Raw genomic sequence first — 13,347 nt, 5'->3', positions numbered from 1 at the left:
TGCCTACCTTGCCTCTGTTCCTTTAGCCTAATGCCTTGTTCACCTCACCTTGCTTCAATGTACCATGTCTAAACTCACTAAACCTTGATTTTTTTACTGGTGCCTCTCTTCGCTTCGCCTTGATTCACTAGAACTCCATGCTAAGCCTCAGAATTCTTTTTACAGCCTCACTTCACCTCACCTCACTTCAGTGTTGCAGTCGACTCCATCACAAGTCCTTTCATTAGTAAATCACAAGTCCTTTCACAAGTCCAAGGAAGATGCCTTTGTTACAAAACAATTGAAAGCTTAAATCAAGTTAGGCTTTGCCCTTCACCGACGTTTAAACACTGTATACTCGGTGTGTTACCTCCCGAGTGAAAGTTGGAAAAACCACTCTGGTGGGACTCGAACCCGCAACCTCCTGCTTTCTAGTGCAGACGTCTGACCACTGAGCTAACGGGATCGGTTGGCAAAACCTAATTTGATTTATATCACCCCGACGCAAAATTCCATCTTATAGGCCTAATTGAAAGCTTGTGACTCAAATTGAGACTGGAGTATTTGTGATGGACATGTGAGGAGTTGCGATGGACTTCACTACAACACAGCCCCAAGTTGCCATTCTCCTCAGGCTTGCCATTGTTGTCCCCGCCTCAATTCTTGCTTTTCTGATCCTTGTTTGCTTGAATCCGTTTTTAGACCTCATGTTGTTTTGCAGTGTTTCACTTCACCCGGTCTAACCTCACTTTGCCTCACAACAACTTATGTCATGTTGCGCTTTGTTGCAGATTTGCTTGATATATTTTGCTGAGCCTCATCTTGGTTTGTTTGTGCTTAACCCATTCATACTTGTTTCACTTGACCCACAGATCGTCTACACAAGGATGAACGACTCATATGAGCTTGTGTACAAAATGTACGGAACAGATTGTCTACATGCGTGATATGCCGCTTCCGGGTATAGAAAAATGCATAAAACATGTAGAACAATGCGCGTGCACCATGATCACCAACAGCTGGCGTCCTGACAGAGATTTGACCACTGAAAGACTGCAGTTGCGCGCCGAGTCTCGCGCACGACGCGCAAGTGCCGTGTCACGCATCTAACCAGAATTTTGGGGAAGTCGTTTATCCTTGTGTAGAGGGATCCGTGCTTGACCTCATCTGTAAACCTCTGCATTTTGTTGCATGAACTTTCTTTGAAAACGTCATTTGTTGATTTGGATCAAGTTAAAAATATAGGCCAGCTTGCAGTAAACATTAATGTTGCAAAGTGCAGGTACCGGTACATGCACATGCTCATAATTAAAACACTGGAAACTTTTTAAATGCTCGTTGAGAAATAATTTATTTGTTTCAAATAATATGAGCTTGCCATTTGTACAAACAAGAATTACGATGCCTTTCAGAAACGTTTCGGTAATTTTTCCTAATTTATGTCGTGCATTCATGTTGATGGCTATTTATTAACCACTTCAAGCGCCGTACACAATGTAACGTGCCCGGCCCAACAGCACTTGTGACTTCACTCCGCCCACCCAATAACGAAAAAAAAACGACCAAATCACCACCTCTGCAAATATTTTCCCTTGCACATGAGGGGCCCCAACACACGTAACAGTTTCATGCCTGCTCACGTTTGCACGCTGCATATTTAAATAATGTCTCGATAATATCTGAAATGTTTGCCTTTGACGGCTCATACCGACGTTGGCAGCGTGCTTAAAAGACTCTAAATCACCCAGCGTGATTCCGGCTGTGGGCCCCATAAGCATTGACTACTTCCTATGTGGGCAAGTTCTTCCATTTTTCGCTCCCCTTCTTCAGTCAATAGCCAAATGCAGTTGAGTGTGTATGCCCTCCACTAGCATAGATCTGCAGCTATTACAGCTCGGCAATTATTGTAAAAGTGCAGCCACATTGTAGCATCTATACCAGTCGCGCGCAAGCCGTCATTTCTGGAGAGAGAGAGTCTTTTGCCTCCCCCTCTTTGGCAGCGCGACATCCCGGCACCACGATCACTCTGCAGTAACCAGTTAACTGTGTTTGCGAATCTTTACCGTCCGGCCCCACAGCGGATGAATCAACGGCGCTACAATTCCTCTGTCAACAGAGCGTGTGCCTTGAGCATGTCGGCCTCAATTGTTCCCCGACCCACTACAGTCAATTCCCCGGGTCCCCCGGTCCACAAAGCCGGGGGGCCGACATCGTCCATGTTGAAATCTACTGTTTATTGAATCAGGTTATATTTTTTGGTTTGCGGGGTGTACACTCACACGCACACACACACAGCCACTGATAGGCGCAATCTCCCAAAGCAAGCAACATTTACCACAAACTTCATCGTTCTGGTCAACCCTTGGGAATTTAAACCTTTCACAGACATGTCAGGTAAATATAAAGTACTCTGTTTCAATCAGAACCTACAAAAATAGGTATTTGGGTTTTAAACAAGGTTCCTCACTGAAAAGAATTGGGTTTTCTTCCGGTTAGTTCATAGTTTGGTGAATAATCTGGGAAATCAACATTAAGTACTGTACACTAATGACAATGTCAAGGGCTAAAGATGTTTTCATATTTCAAAGATACACAGCTTTGTTATTAGCCAAAATAAGTCAGACTCATTGTCATTTTTAAACAGTTTAGTTTAAAATCAAGCCCTGTTTTCTTATGTGCAACTTACGAGTTACGTGTAGGCCTACGTGTAAGAATAAAAAAAACTTTCCAAACTTCCACAACGTGTTGCTTGGCAGGAGTAAATTTATGATGGTGCAAATTCTGTGGGAAGGTGTGCAATGGGTTGCTTAGTTTGCCAATCCAATTTCAGATTTATTATCTGCTAATGCTACGCTGAGGAGACAAAGCAAATCCACAATCTTTCAAAGAATTCAACAGACTTTAGGTTTATCACAAACAGGAAGTCGACATTTTTAAAAACATAATGTGAAATCATTAGCTTCAATAGACCTTTATCATGCTTCCACCATTTTAGTCATGTTCCCTGTATCCAATAACAGTACTGAATGATAATGTTTTTGTGCAAAAAGGAACCAGACTATTTTCCCCTCCAGCCTGATCGCTTTGGTTACATTGATCTGAATGGTAAAAAATCAAATGGCTGCAACATGATAATAGTCTATAGCAATCCATGCATGCACACCTGTTTTGGGGGCACAGAGTTGAAAGGTAACCCCAAAAAACCCCAAAATTATTCCATATTTGTGTACCAACCTATGTTACGGGTACCTTTACAAGAAAGATGCTGTTGACCCGTTCCCACATGTCCCCGCATGTACGTGTACATTGTATAATCGTGAAGTAATTGTCGCGTGCAATCTCTGGGTAATTAACCCACTTAGTGTCAACCATGTATGCAGTCGGCAGCCTTTGAACCTCATAACAGCGCATGATTGGGATGAGTTGAGTACATACATGACCAAGGGTTCATCAACTGATACAAAATGTCTATCACTTTGTATCATGTAAACTGCCTGCAACTTTGACGCCTTATCATTAAAAGTTCTTGGTTTATTTGTTTTTGTGTTTTTTTGGTTAAGGAAAAATTGTCTTTCGGACTGCTTTTAGAAATGAGATCGTATTGATCTTATCAATAAGATTTGATGTGTTAAGTTTGCGTTGTGCAAGAGAAATATCCTGAATCGTTATTTCGTTATGTAGACTGTGAAGACCATGAGTTTCGTGTCATCTGTCTTAGAACTACTTTTGACTAATGTTAAAGGCACTTAGGAACATTGGTTATAGCGTTTGGTTTTGAAAAAAGTGTGCCTCATGCAGGCCATAGAGCTATATTAAATTACTAGAGCGCTAACTCGATGTACAAAGTAATGCCTGATGGGCGCATCCATGTTTGTGCACAAACCTATGGAAAACTCAAAATTTTGTACGGCTTTTGTACGGCTATTTGCATATCTGCGTTTGTATTCCATACCGGTGCGTCATCGAAGCCGATACGCCCAAAACCGAAACGCACGATCAGCAAATGAGCGTTTCATTTTGCTCTACGCAAACAGCGCAACCTGTGCGCATCCCTCCGCTGCAGATGCTTTTCGCCTCGACGTTTTTTGAACCATCATGACGCGCTTAAGCTGTTTGCGTATCTTCTACTTGCGCGTTGCATTTAGAGTACACTTTTAAATTCAATCCATCTGTTTTGATTGTGTTCTACAAATACGCACATAAATTCAAAATGTCTGCGCCCAGTGCGTCTTCAAAGCATCTCCGCGCGCAACAATGAGGAGTTAGCGCTCTAGTAATTTAATATAGCTCTATGCTACAGGCACACTTTAAAAAAAAATTAAATTCATTAAATACTACAAGAATTACCCATCCACTGAGAGTCTCTTTGTCACGTACACTAACCAACTGAATGAGAATCTTGTCCTGAGTGCTGATTTAGGGATTTTACATGAGAGGGTGCAGTTTATGAAAGGGCAACTTTTGAATCAAACATACAAGCAACAGAATCCATTTGCATTTACATGTATGAGAAATTTTGACAATGGGTTATGGGTCAAGAACAGGTTGAGTACTACAAGTCAAGTCTGCAAACCTCGTCCATCATAATGAGGTTTTTGAATCCACAGAGGTTCAGTACAAGTCACGTCTGCAAACCTTGTCCATCATATTTGAGGTTTTGATGTTGAGTCCAGAGAGGTTTAGTAGAAGTCAAGTCTGCAAACCCTTAAGTCCATTATATTTGAGGTTTTGATGTTGAGTCCATAGAGGTTCAGTACAGCTCCAGTCTGCAAACCTTGTCCATCATATTTGATGTTTTGATGTTGATTCCAGAGAGGTTTAGTACTAGTCAATTCTACAAACCTTGTCTATCATATTTGAGGTTTTGATGTTGAGTCCAGAGAGGTACAGTACAAGTCAAGTCTGCAAACCTTGTCTATCGTATTTGAGGTTTTGTTCTTTAGTCCAGAGAGGTTTAGTAGAAGTCAATTCTGCAAACCTTGCCCATCATATTGGAGGTTTTAAAGTTGAGCCAAGAGAGGTTTAGTACAAGTGAAGTCTGCAAACCTTGTCCATCATAGGATATTTGAGGTTTTGATGTTGAGTCCAAAGAGGTTTAGGCATGTACTAGTCAAGTCTGCAAACCTTGCCCATCATATTGGAGGTTTTAAAGTTGAGCCAAGAGAGGTTTAGTACAAGTGAAGTCTGCAAACCTTGTCCATCATAGGATATTTGAGGTTTTGATGTTGAGTCCAAAGAGGTTTAGGCATGTACTAGTCAAGTCTGCAAACCTTGTCTTTCATATTTGAGGTTTTGATGTTGAGTCCAGAGAGGTTAGTACTACCGGTATAGTCAAGTCTGCAAAACATGTCTATAAAATTGGGGATTTTGATGTTGAGTCCAGAGAGGTTAGTACTAGTCAAGTCTGCAAAACATGTCTAATCATATTGGGGATTTTGATGTTGAGTCCAGAGAGGTTTAATATAAGTCAAGTCTGCAAACCTTGTCCATCATCTTTGAGGTTTTGATGTTGAGTCCAGAGAGGTTTAGTACAAGTCAAGTCTGCAAACCTTATCCATCATCTTTGAGGTTTTGATGTTGAGTCCAAAGAGGTTTAGACATGTACTAGTCAGTCTGCAAACCTTGTCTTTCATATTTGAGGTTTTGATGTTGAGTCCAGAGAGGTTAGTACTACTGGTATAGTCAAGTCTGCAAAACATGTCTATCAAATTGGAGATTTTGATGTTGAGTCCAGAGAGGTTTAATACAAGTGAAGTCTACACACCTTGTCCATCATATTTGAGGTTTTGATGTTGATTCCAGAGAGGTTAAGTACTAGTCAAGCCTGCAAACCTTGTCCATCATATCTGAGGTTTTGATGTTTGACTTAAGTCCAGGGAGGTTTATTAAGTCAATTCTGCAAACCTTATTCATCATATTTGAGTTTTTAACATTGAGTTAACAGAGGTTTAGTACAATCAGCAAATCTGGTCCATCGATATGTTTTAGGTTTTGATGTTAAGTCCAGAGTTTTTAACATTGAGTTAACAGAGGTTTAGTACAATCAGCAAATCTGGTCCATCGATATGTTTTAGGTTTTGATGTCACGTCCAGAGAGGTATACATGTATGTACATGTACAAGCCAAGTCTGGAAACATTTTCCATCATATTTGAGGTTTTTGGTAAAAAATATGTTGAGTACGAAGTAGCTGAGTACATACCAGGTACATGTATGTGAAACGGTCTAGGGATTGTTGGAAACTGAATTTGTTTAACAAGTTTTCTTTTCATTAAACACATACTGTACATAACGGTATTCCTTCAAATTGGTGTTGCAAATGTTCATGTACAATGTATGTATACATCCTGTTCATTTTATTCAACGTTTTCCCCAAATTACAACAGCAAGTCTGGATGAATTTGCAGTAACTTATCATATCTGACCTATCTAGCTTCTGTGGAACTGTATGTGTGTACACAAACCACCACAGAAACATATTAACTTATTAATATTCAGGCAATTTTTCTGATAACTCCCGCAATTTTTTTTTTATATCTTGCAAAGTGAACGTCACCCCCATGGCCAAAAATGGTCCAACCTTCCCGTTGAAAACCCTCGTATTTTTATCAGATACGCTGCAGCGATAATACCCATATTTGCCTGCTCGCCGTTCAGTTTTTGTTTAGAACGAGGAAGGGTTTATTTTTCCGTCCCGGGGTTGTAGAAATTTCAGTAGTCGGCGTAATTTGCATAGGTGCCTTCTGAGGTTACCGAAAAAGGAGGAGGGTAACTTACAGGCCCACCAGGTACTCGATTCACCGGAGATAAGGTTTTTTTTTTTAGCAACGTTTTCTTTTTACCAACGAAGTAGGAAAGGTGTAACAGTTGGCCGTTTACAGCAGAACGGCTTCATTTTCATATCAGACCTAATGTGCCTTTAGCGGGGTCGCAAAGCATCGGGTTTAAGGAGACTATTAAACATTAACGTAGCGATTTTCATAGTGTGCTGAAAAAGGGGTTTGAGTTTCCCCGACTGAATAACGTACACGCTGGCGGGTTTATTCTCCACTACAGATATGGGGGACGGATTCCAGTATCCACAAGGTGGAACGGACGAAAAGGCCAATGTTCAGATGTGGAATTCAAAGTTTGTTGGCAGCCCAGGTAGGTTTCAATGTATGTTTCCGTCCGTTCACTGATTTTTTTAGGAGAAAAAAATGGCAGAAATTCACGGCCTAGACGTAGGAACGGTCTCCGCATAATGTGGTTTTTCAAAGTGGGAAAAAAAATGCTAAGGCATAGGCCTACACTCACACATTCATATGTATACATGTTTAGTCCTACAAATATCAACATTTTCATAAAATCATCATATAGTTTGGATCAAAATTTACGAGAAATTAACAGCATTTCACAGAATTTTTTTGACAAATGTGTTAAAATCTGTTTTCAAATTTGTTTGGAAATTGATGATTTCATCCATTTTCTGATGCTTTTATAGGGGTCAGCTCTACCAGAATTGTGCCTTTTTATTTTGTTTTGCTGTTTTATTTAAAGTATTTCTGAAAAAGGTGCTAATTCGAGTAATATAAAGAACAAACGGTTCCATCCCTCAGTTATCCAAAACTGGGTTTAAATTTGGTGCACTGTACCGTACCAGTATGGCATACCGTACAGTGTTCAACTGAGTTGCTTTAAAAATGCTCACTTCTTTCTGTAATTGTTCATTTTATGAGTCGAACTAACCACAATTTTTGAGTTGATTACATTTTTTCCTAGTATTTTTTATTAAAATTATTATAGTTTCATGCAAAGGCTTTTTTGCTGTACATTTCTTTAAAATATTGGACAAAAAAAATGTATGAGAACTAATGTTTTGCTTCCGGTTGAAACTCCACACATGTACACATGCATGTTCCACTTTGGCTCAAAGCAACACTCATTCTTAATCAATGGATTCTTAAAACAACCGTGTTCTTCTTCAGACACGAGTTTTCATATGTGAATATAAACACGTACTGTACATTTCACATACATGTAGCTTTCTGATTTACTTACCTCCCTAAAAGTTCTACTTTCCACCAGCAGCACGATTTCATTCATGATTTCATTCCCTATCCAAATTGCCAACATCCTTTCAAAGACACAAACAAATTTTTTTCCCCCATTGTTCAACCAGCGGCAAAAATAACCACCTCTTACCAGGTTCCGCACTTTGGATAAAATGGAGTACGGACCGTACAACCTACTCGTGTTTATAGTGCCCGACGGCAGCCGCGACCGAGCGAAGGGTTGAAATTTAGACTTTAGAGCGGCGGGCATCGAGCGAGCAAGCGAGCGCGACGGCCGGCCTTGGGAACCTCATTCAACCACAGACAGACAGAATGTATGAATGGAAAACACCGGCCTGAAAATATTACAGCTTTGGTCTTTGCACCTTGATCTCGGAGCTACTCATGGTCGGTTTGGGCCGGCCGATATTTTTCCATTCTCTGCTGGAGTGTTCATCGTCAACAGTCTGTATAAACGGCCACATTCAGGGTAGAATTTTAGTATCCAATTTGACACGGAAACTTAACACGGAAACACAATCAATACATGGTGTGATGTTGTTGTCTGATGCGTAAAAAAATTGCTTCAGACTCCGGAAGACTTTGGAAATTTGTAATAATCCTGAAATTGTCAGCACAAAGTGTGATACAATACTGAAGTACAGAAACAGCTCTCTAGTCAACAGTGGTTTTTTTTGTCTTGTAAATTGTAAGCAACACTGAAATAAGGCATAACAGTTTGGCCATTCAAAAAAAAATTATCATCTCTGTTAGATGCACTCAAATCCTTTTGAAATTTAAATAGTTTCAAATCTTATTTACATTACATGAACTTGGTTTTCAGCTTCAGTTATTTTCAAACATTTAGTGTTCGATGCTATGGATCCATAAATTCATAGCATCAAACATTAAATGTTTGAAAATTTGGATCAGATTAGCATGCTATCACAGAATGTCCAATGTGCAATACAGATATAACCAACATTTGGCTGCATTAACAGTTTTCACTGTGAATTTTCCATAGCAGTAGAATATATTGCCAAAATGCCAAAGAATGGCAAATGTAGGAATTCTGTCATTCCTTCAAATTAAATTTTGGTTTTCCTTTTTGTGTGTTACTTTGGACTTTACATTTACTACCCTTTCCCCTCAAATGTATCTCAATTTGAAGCGATGTAAATCAAATGTTAATGTGCTGGTACTGAGTGGTACATTAAGCAGTTCATTTACTTCATTTTCTTTTTCTTTTTTGGTATTTGTTACTCTTTTTTTTTCTAAAGGGAAATTTTTATTGATTGTAGTTTGTTTTAGTATTTTGTTTGATAAGCAGAATTAAAAATTATTTTTTTTTGTAATTTGAAAATACATGTACATACATAGTTTATAACAAACAAGGTAATGAATTCTGTTCTAAATTCTTGATATTCTAAATTCTTGATTCTTTACATGTATGGGAAAATACCGTATGTTTCTCACAATGTACCGGTATGGTGAACCATACATTGACGTAACGTTCCAGGAAAGATTAAAAATGTTTTCGCATGGCACAATCAACTGCCTCTTAATTTTATCAAAAGAGGTTTATTTTCAACAGTATAAATTGAGTCAATCATTTTTTTTTTTACTTTTCTACTTTTTTAATTCAATTATACATTTATGATTAGCCATTAAAATCCTTATTAAAACTATTATCCATTCCTTATTTAACATGCGCAAAGTCGGTTATTTGCCCGTGGTTATATGTAACGCCTTCTACATGTACGTTAAGTAATCCTGTCGCATTGACCGGCTCCGAAAAGCCGATAGCATTATTGGGTGGCCAATCTAGGAGCATATAATTTTTATCTTCACCGGCAATTTATCTCATTTTTTGTGACAAGAACTGCACGCTGCATCTATAGTTTTTTTTTTTTTTTAATTGGGTCAGAATCCAAGTGTTCAAATCAGTCACCCTAAGTCTTGCTCAGAAATGTAATAAACTGTGCACAAGGCATGATGGGTGCGTTCGTTCACGGACCATTACGTTTTGCTCACCCGGGTCGACACGGGTCAGCCCTGTGCCGTTCGATTAGCTCTGACGTCATTCTTGCGGCTCAGCCGGGTCAGCCACCACAGACCCTGCTCATGGAGCAGAGTCAGGGGTGGAAATGCGCCCACGCATGCTTTGTTCATTCCAAGAAAAGGACTAATATGGCGGCCGGACAGCGGAAATCTCAAGCGGACTTAAAAATTAACTTTTAAAGTCTAAATGTAATCATGTAGGCCCTATTGCATTCATTGCAACTTTTGAGGCCATAATTCCATCCCAAGTTTTGCAATTGACTTAAAAGCAGTAAATCTCAAACTAAGACCCAATACGAAACAGGCATTTTGTCAGTGGTTACGGGCGTCATGTGAGGATTGTGATGGCCTGCTGTTGAGTGTTCGATTAGCCCGGCTGACATGGCTAACTCGTCTGCCTTTATTTGAGTCGATCCGGGTGAGCTACTCCAACACACCCAAAGTGTGTGAAATTTGTTTTATGTTTTTAGTCTTGCATTTATTTTACATTGTCTGAACTCAAATGGCTACTCAAATGGTTTGCCCCCCAAAGGAACAAGAGTGATACTTGATGTTTTTGAAATTAAGAGGTCAGTGAATTGTTAAAAGTGAAACTTAAAGTTTGGGGTTCACTAGCTCTTTCAGATTCACAAAATTCAGAACACTGAAAATTTGAATTCTGGCGTTCTGGCAAAATGGGACAGAACTGGGCAGAGGTCGAAATGAGGGTTTGCAGGTATTAGGAAAGAGAATAAAAAGTCTCCTCACTGAGGAGTTGTTTGTTGCAATGGGACATTCCGTTGACATTATGGCTGTTTAAAGTTCACATTTATCGACATGCCAAAAAAGTAAAATACTGAGAAAAAAGCCTTTAAAGTTTCGAATTCTGTAGTCATGAAAATGAAAGATGCCAATTGTTTTTCCGTAAAACACTTTTATTCCACGATTTTTATACTATTTCTTTACATACATTATCTTTAGAAATATCGATAAATCTGAACTAAAAAAATAATAAAAACAATCAGTCGGTTTTTTGTGTGCATTTTTTTCCAATATGGCCTGTGCCCAGAACATGTGACATTATATTCATTTTCAAACTGTGCATGGAATAAAGATAATTTAGAAGTTAGGAAACAGTGTTCACTAAATAAGTAGTGTGCTTTTTCATTCAAGCTGTCTGTACACGTTATGCACAATATGCTTCCACACATTCAATGAATTGCTCTTTTCTTTTGGTGAAGTGCATAGCCATCCAATATTTGGAAAACTAATTTCCAAAACTTTATCAAATACTAATTGAGACTCTTGAGGAGTTCTTCAATTTGTCTTATTTTTGTCCGACTGAATAAAAACACAATCTATATTGGTGTCCCAGTTTTTCTCAACCGAGTCACCCACTGAACTAAATAAGCGGTCTCTTCTGAAGTGCATGCGTTTGACAAGTGAAGACCAATTAGTAGGAAGGACATAATAGATAGATTTCCTCTGTTTTATAAAAAAACAAAAACACAGATGAATCTCGCCGCCCAATATCCCCACCAAGAGAAAGAAAAAAAAAATCTCCTTGATTAATCCGCACTCTGAAATTAATCGTTCTTCTCTATTTGGGGGATCTCTTTTTGCATCGCCGCCACATCAAAAACGCATTACCGCGGGCAGACGCGCGTGAGTGGCAGCTGGCAACGCCTGGCGCCTGCACATCCGCAGAGAGGGGTTCCGTAGAAATGGACTCACTCCTCAACGATGCGCATCTAGCCTTCGAGGGTCTACCAGTGGCGAGCGGGGCCCGGCTAATACACATTACCATTTATCACTGATTTGTACTAATTGTCCGCACAGGGCCGTGATTTAGGCTATGGTACCACTCTTCGCCCTATAGGCCAAACGTACGGTACCTTCTCTCCTTTCTCTGGCAGTAATTTATCAAGTTCTCAAGCAGCCGCTAGTGGAGTAAAAAAAGATTCTCCGTTTTGATTACTCCCTTTCCAGTGATCAATCATAACATACATTAAGCTTTTTTCCTCCGAGACCCAAATATCCACAAACTTCAACAAACAACTGTTCTCAAGTGGTGCGTGACCCATTTATTCCTCGTTTCTCTCTTCTCAGGAAATCTTAATTTCAAGAAGACCCGCCACGCTAATATTGAGGAACAAAACAGTTGAATCAAAATACGCAAAATAAATTGAAGCACCATTCATGCCTGCATGTTTCCATATCTCCACTTTTCATCAACTCATTGCGTAAAATCTTGCGTGAGAAGTACGTGTCCCGCAACCCTTGATCTGAAAACCCACTAACATACATAGCCTGCATGTTTGCGAACAGTCCACACCAGAAATCATTTGGGGAAGATGATTAAGTCTTATCGATAGCACCAGTGTCCTCCTCATCTACTACAAGCATTTCATTGGATCCTGGCAATAAGCCCTGGTTACAAGGAGTGTAATTAGGTTATGAGATTCATCCTCACATCCATAGACGGACACATTTTGTTTTTCTTTTAGCAGTGTACATGTACTTGTATCTACCAGTAGAAAGCAAATTTTAAAATTTCTGGTATTAATCACTACACATGCATTATTGCTAAGAAAATAATACAAAAAATGTGAAAGAAAAAGAATAAAGACAATTTACATCTATAGGTATTGAACTGAAGTTTGGTTTGAAAGACATCTTGAAAAAATGAGAGAGTACCAACATTTCTAGGGTTTGGAAAAGCACTAGTACATTATTACAGAGGTTACAAGTTCGAATCTAACTTTCAGTCAATTTCATTTGTTTACTGTGAAGTGATTTCTCTCGATATATACCAAACAAATCTGCCCCAAGCATGCACTGGTACCGGTACAAAAGTACATTTTTTGATGAAGTTTTCAAAATTTTCATTCCAAAGGAACATAAAAAAATTTGTTTAAAAATTCCTCTTAATTCATGTGCAGCCAAACTCTGTCTTTGAAAGTGTGATAAATTATAGTTCCTTTCACTCAGGAGTGTTGTAATTTGACTGTGCTAAACACAAATTACAGTATCGGGTTCAAAAGTCGGGAGAAATGCTCTATGATCACGGATCGGGTGTCAATGATGTGCAATGGAGCCTGTGGGGAGGGTTTTCAAAGTTTATCTCTGAATGCGGGGACCGATACCATAATGCTAATTAAGGTTGAGCGGAAACGTTGCAAAACCCTTGTAGTATTTTGCAACGTATACGTGTACATGTACAGGGTTTGAACTTACCCGCTATACCGGGTAAGTTCAAACCCAAATAAGAGTTACTGCGGTAACTCTTTTTTTTT

At 39.2% G+C, this 13,347-nt stretch overlaps 1 protein-coding gene across 2 annotated transcripts in view; it reads left to right on the top strand.

The window, feature by feature from the left end:
- LOC119737408 (hepatocyte nuclear factor 4-gamma-like) overlaps positions 1-13,347 on the top strand; it is a 58,216-nt gene that overhangs the window by 13,737 nt on the left and 31,132 nt on the right. For both annotated transcript variants that reach the window (XM_038211743.1, XM_038211744.1), the window contains exon 2: positions 7,035-7,124. In XM_038211743.1, coding sequence (XP_038067671.1) covers positions 7,035-7,124 — 90 coding nt within the window. The remainder of the gene's footprint in view (positions 1-7,034; positions 7,125-13,347) is intronic.

The sequence above is a fragment of the Patiria miniata genome, unplaced genomic scaffold (genome assembly GCF_015706575.1).
Source record: "Patiria miniata isolate m_02_andy unplaced genomic scaffold, ASM1570657v1 HiC_scaffold_3, whole genome shotgun sequence".
Classification (NCBI taxonomy): Eukaryota; Metazoa; Echinodermata; class Asteroidea; order Valvatida; family Asterinidae; genus Patiria; species Patiria miniata.
This window is presented reverse-complemented; position numbering and strand designations above follow the sequence as displayed.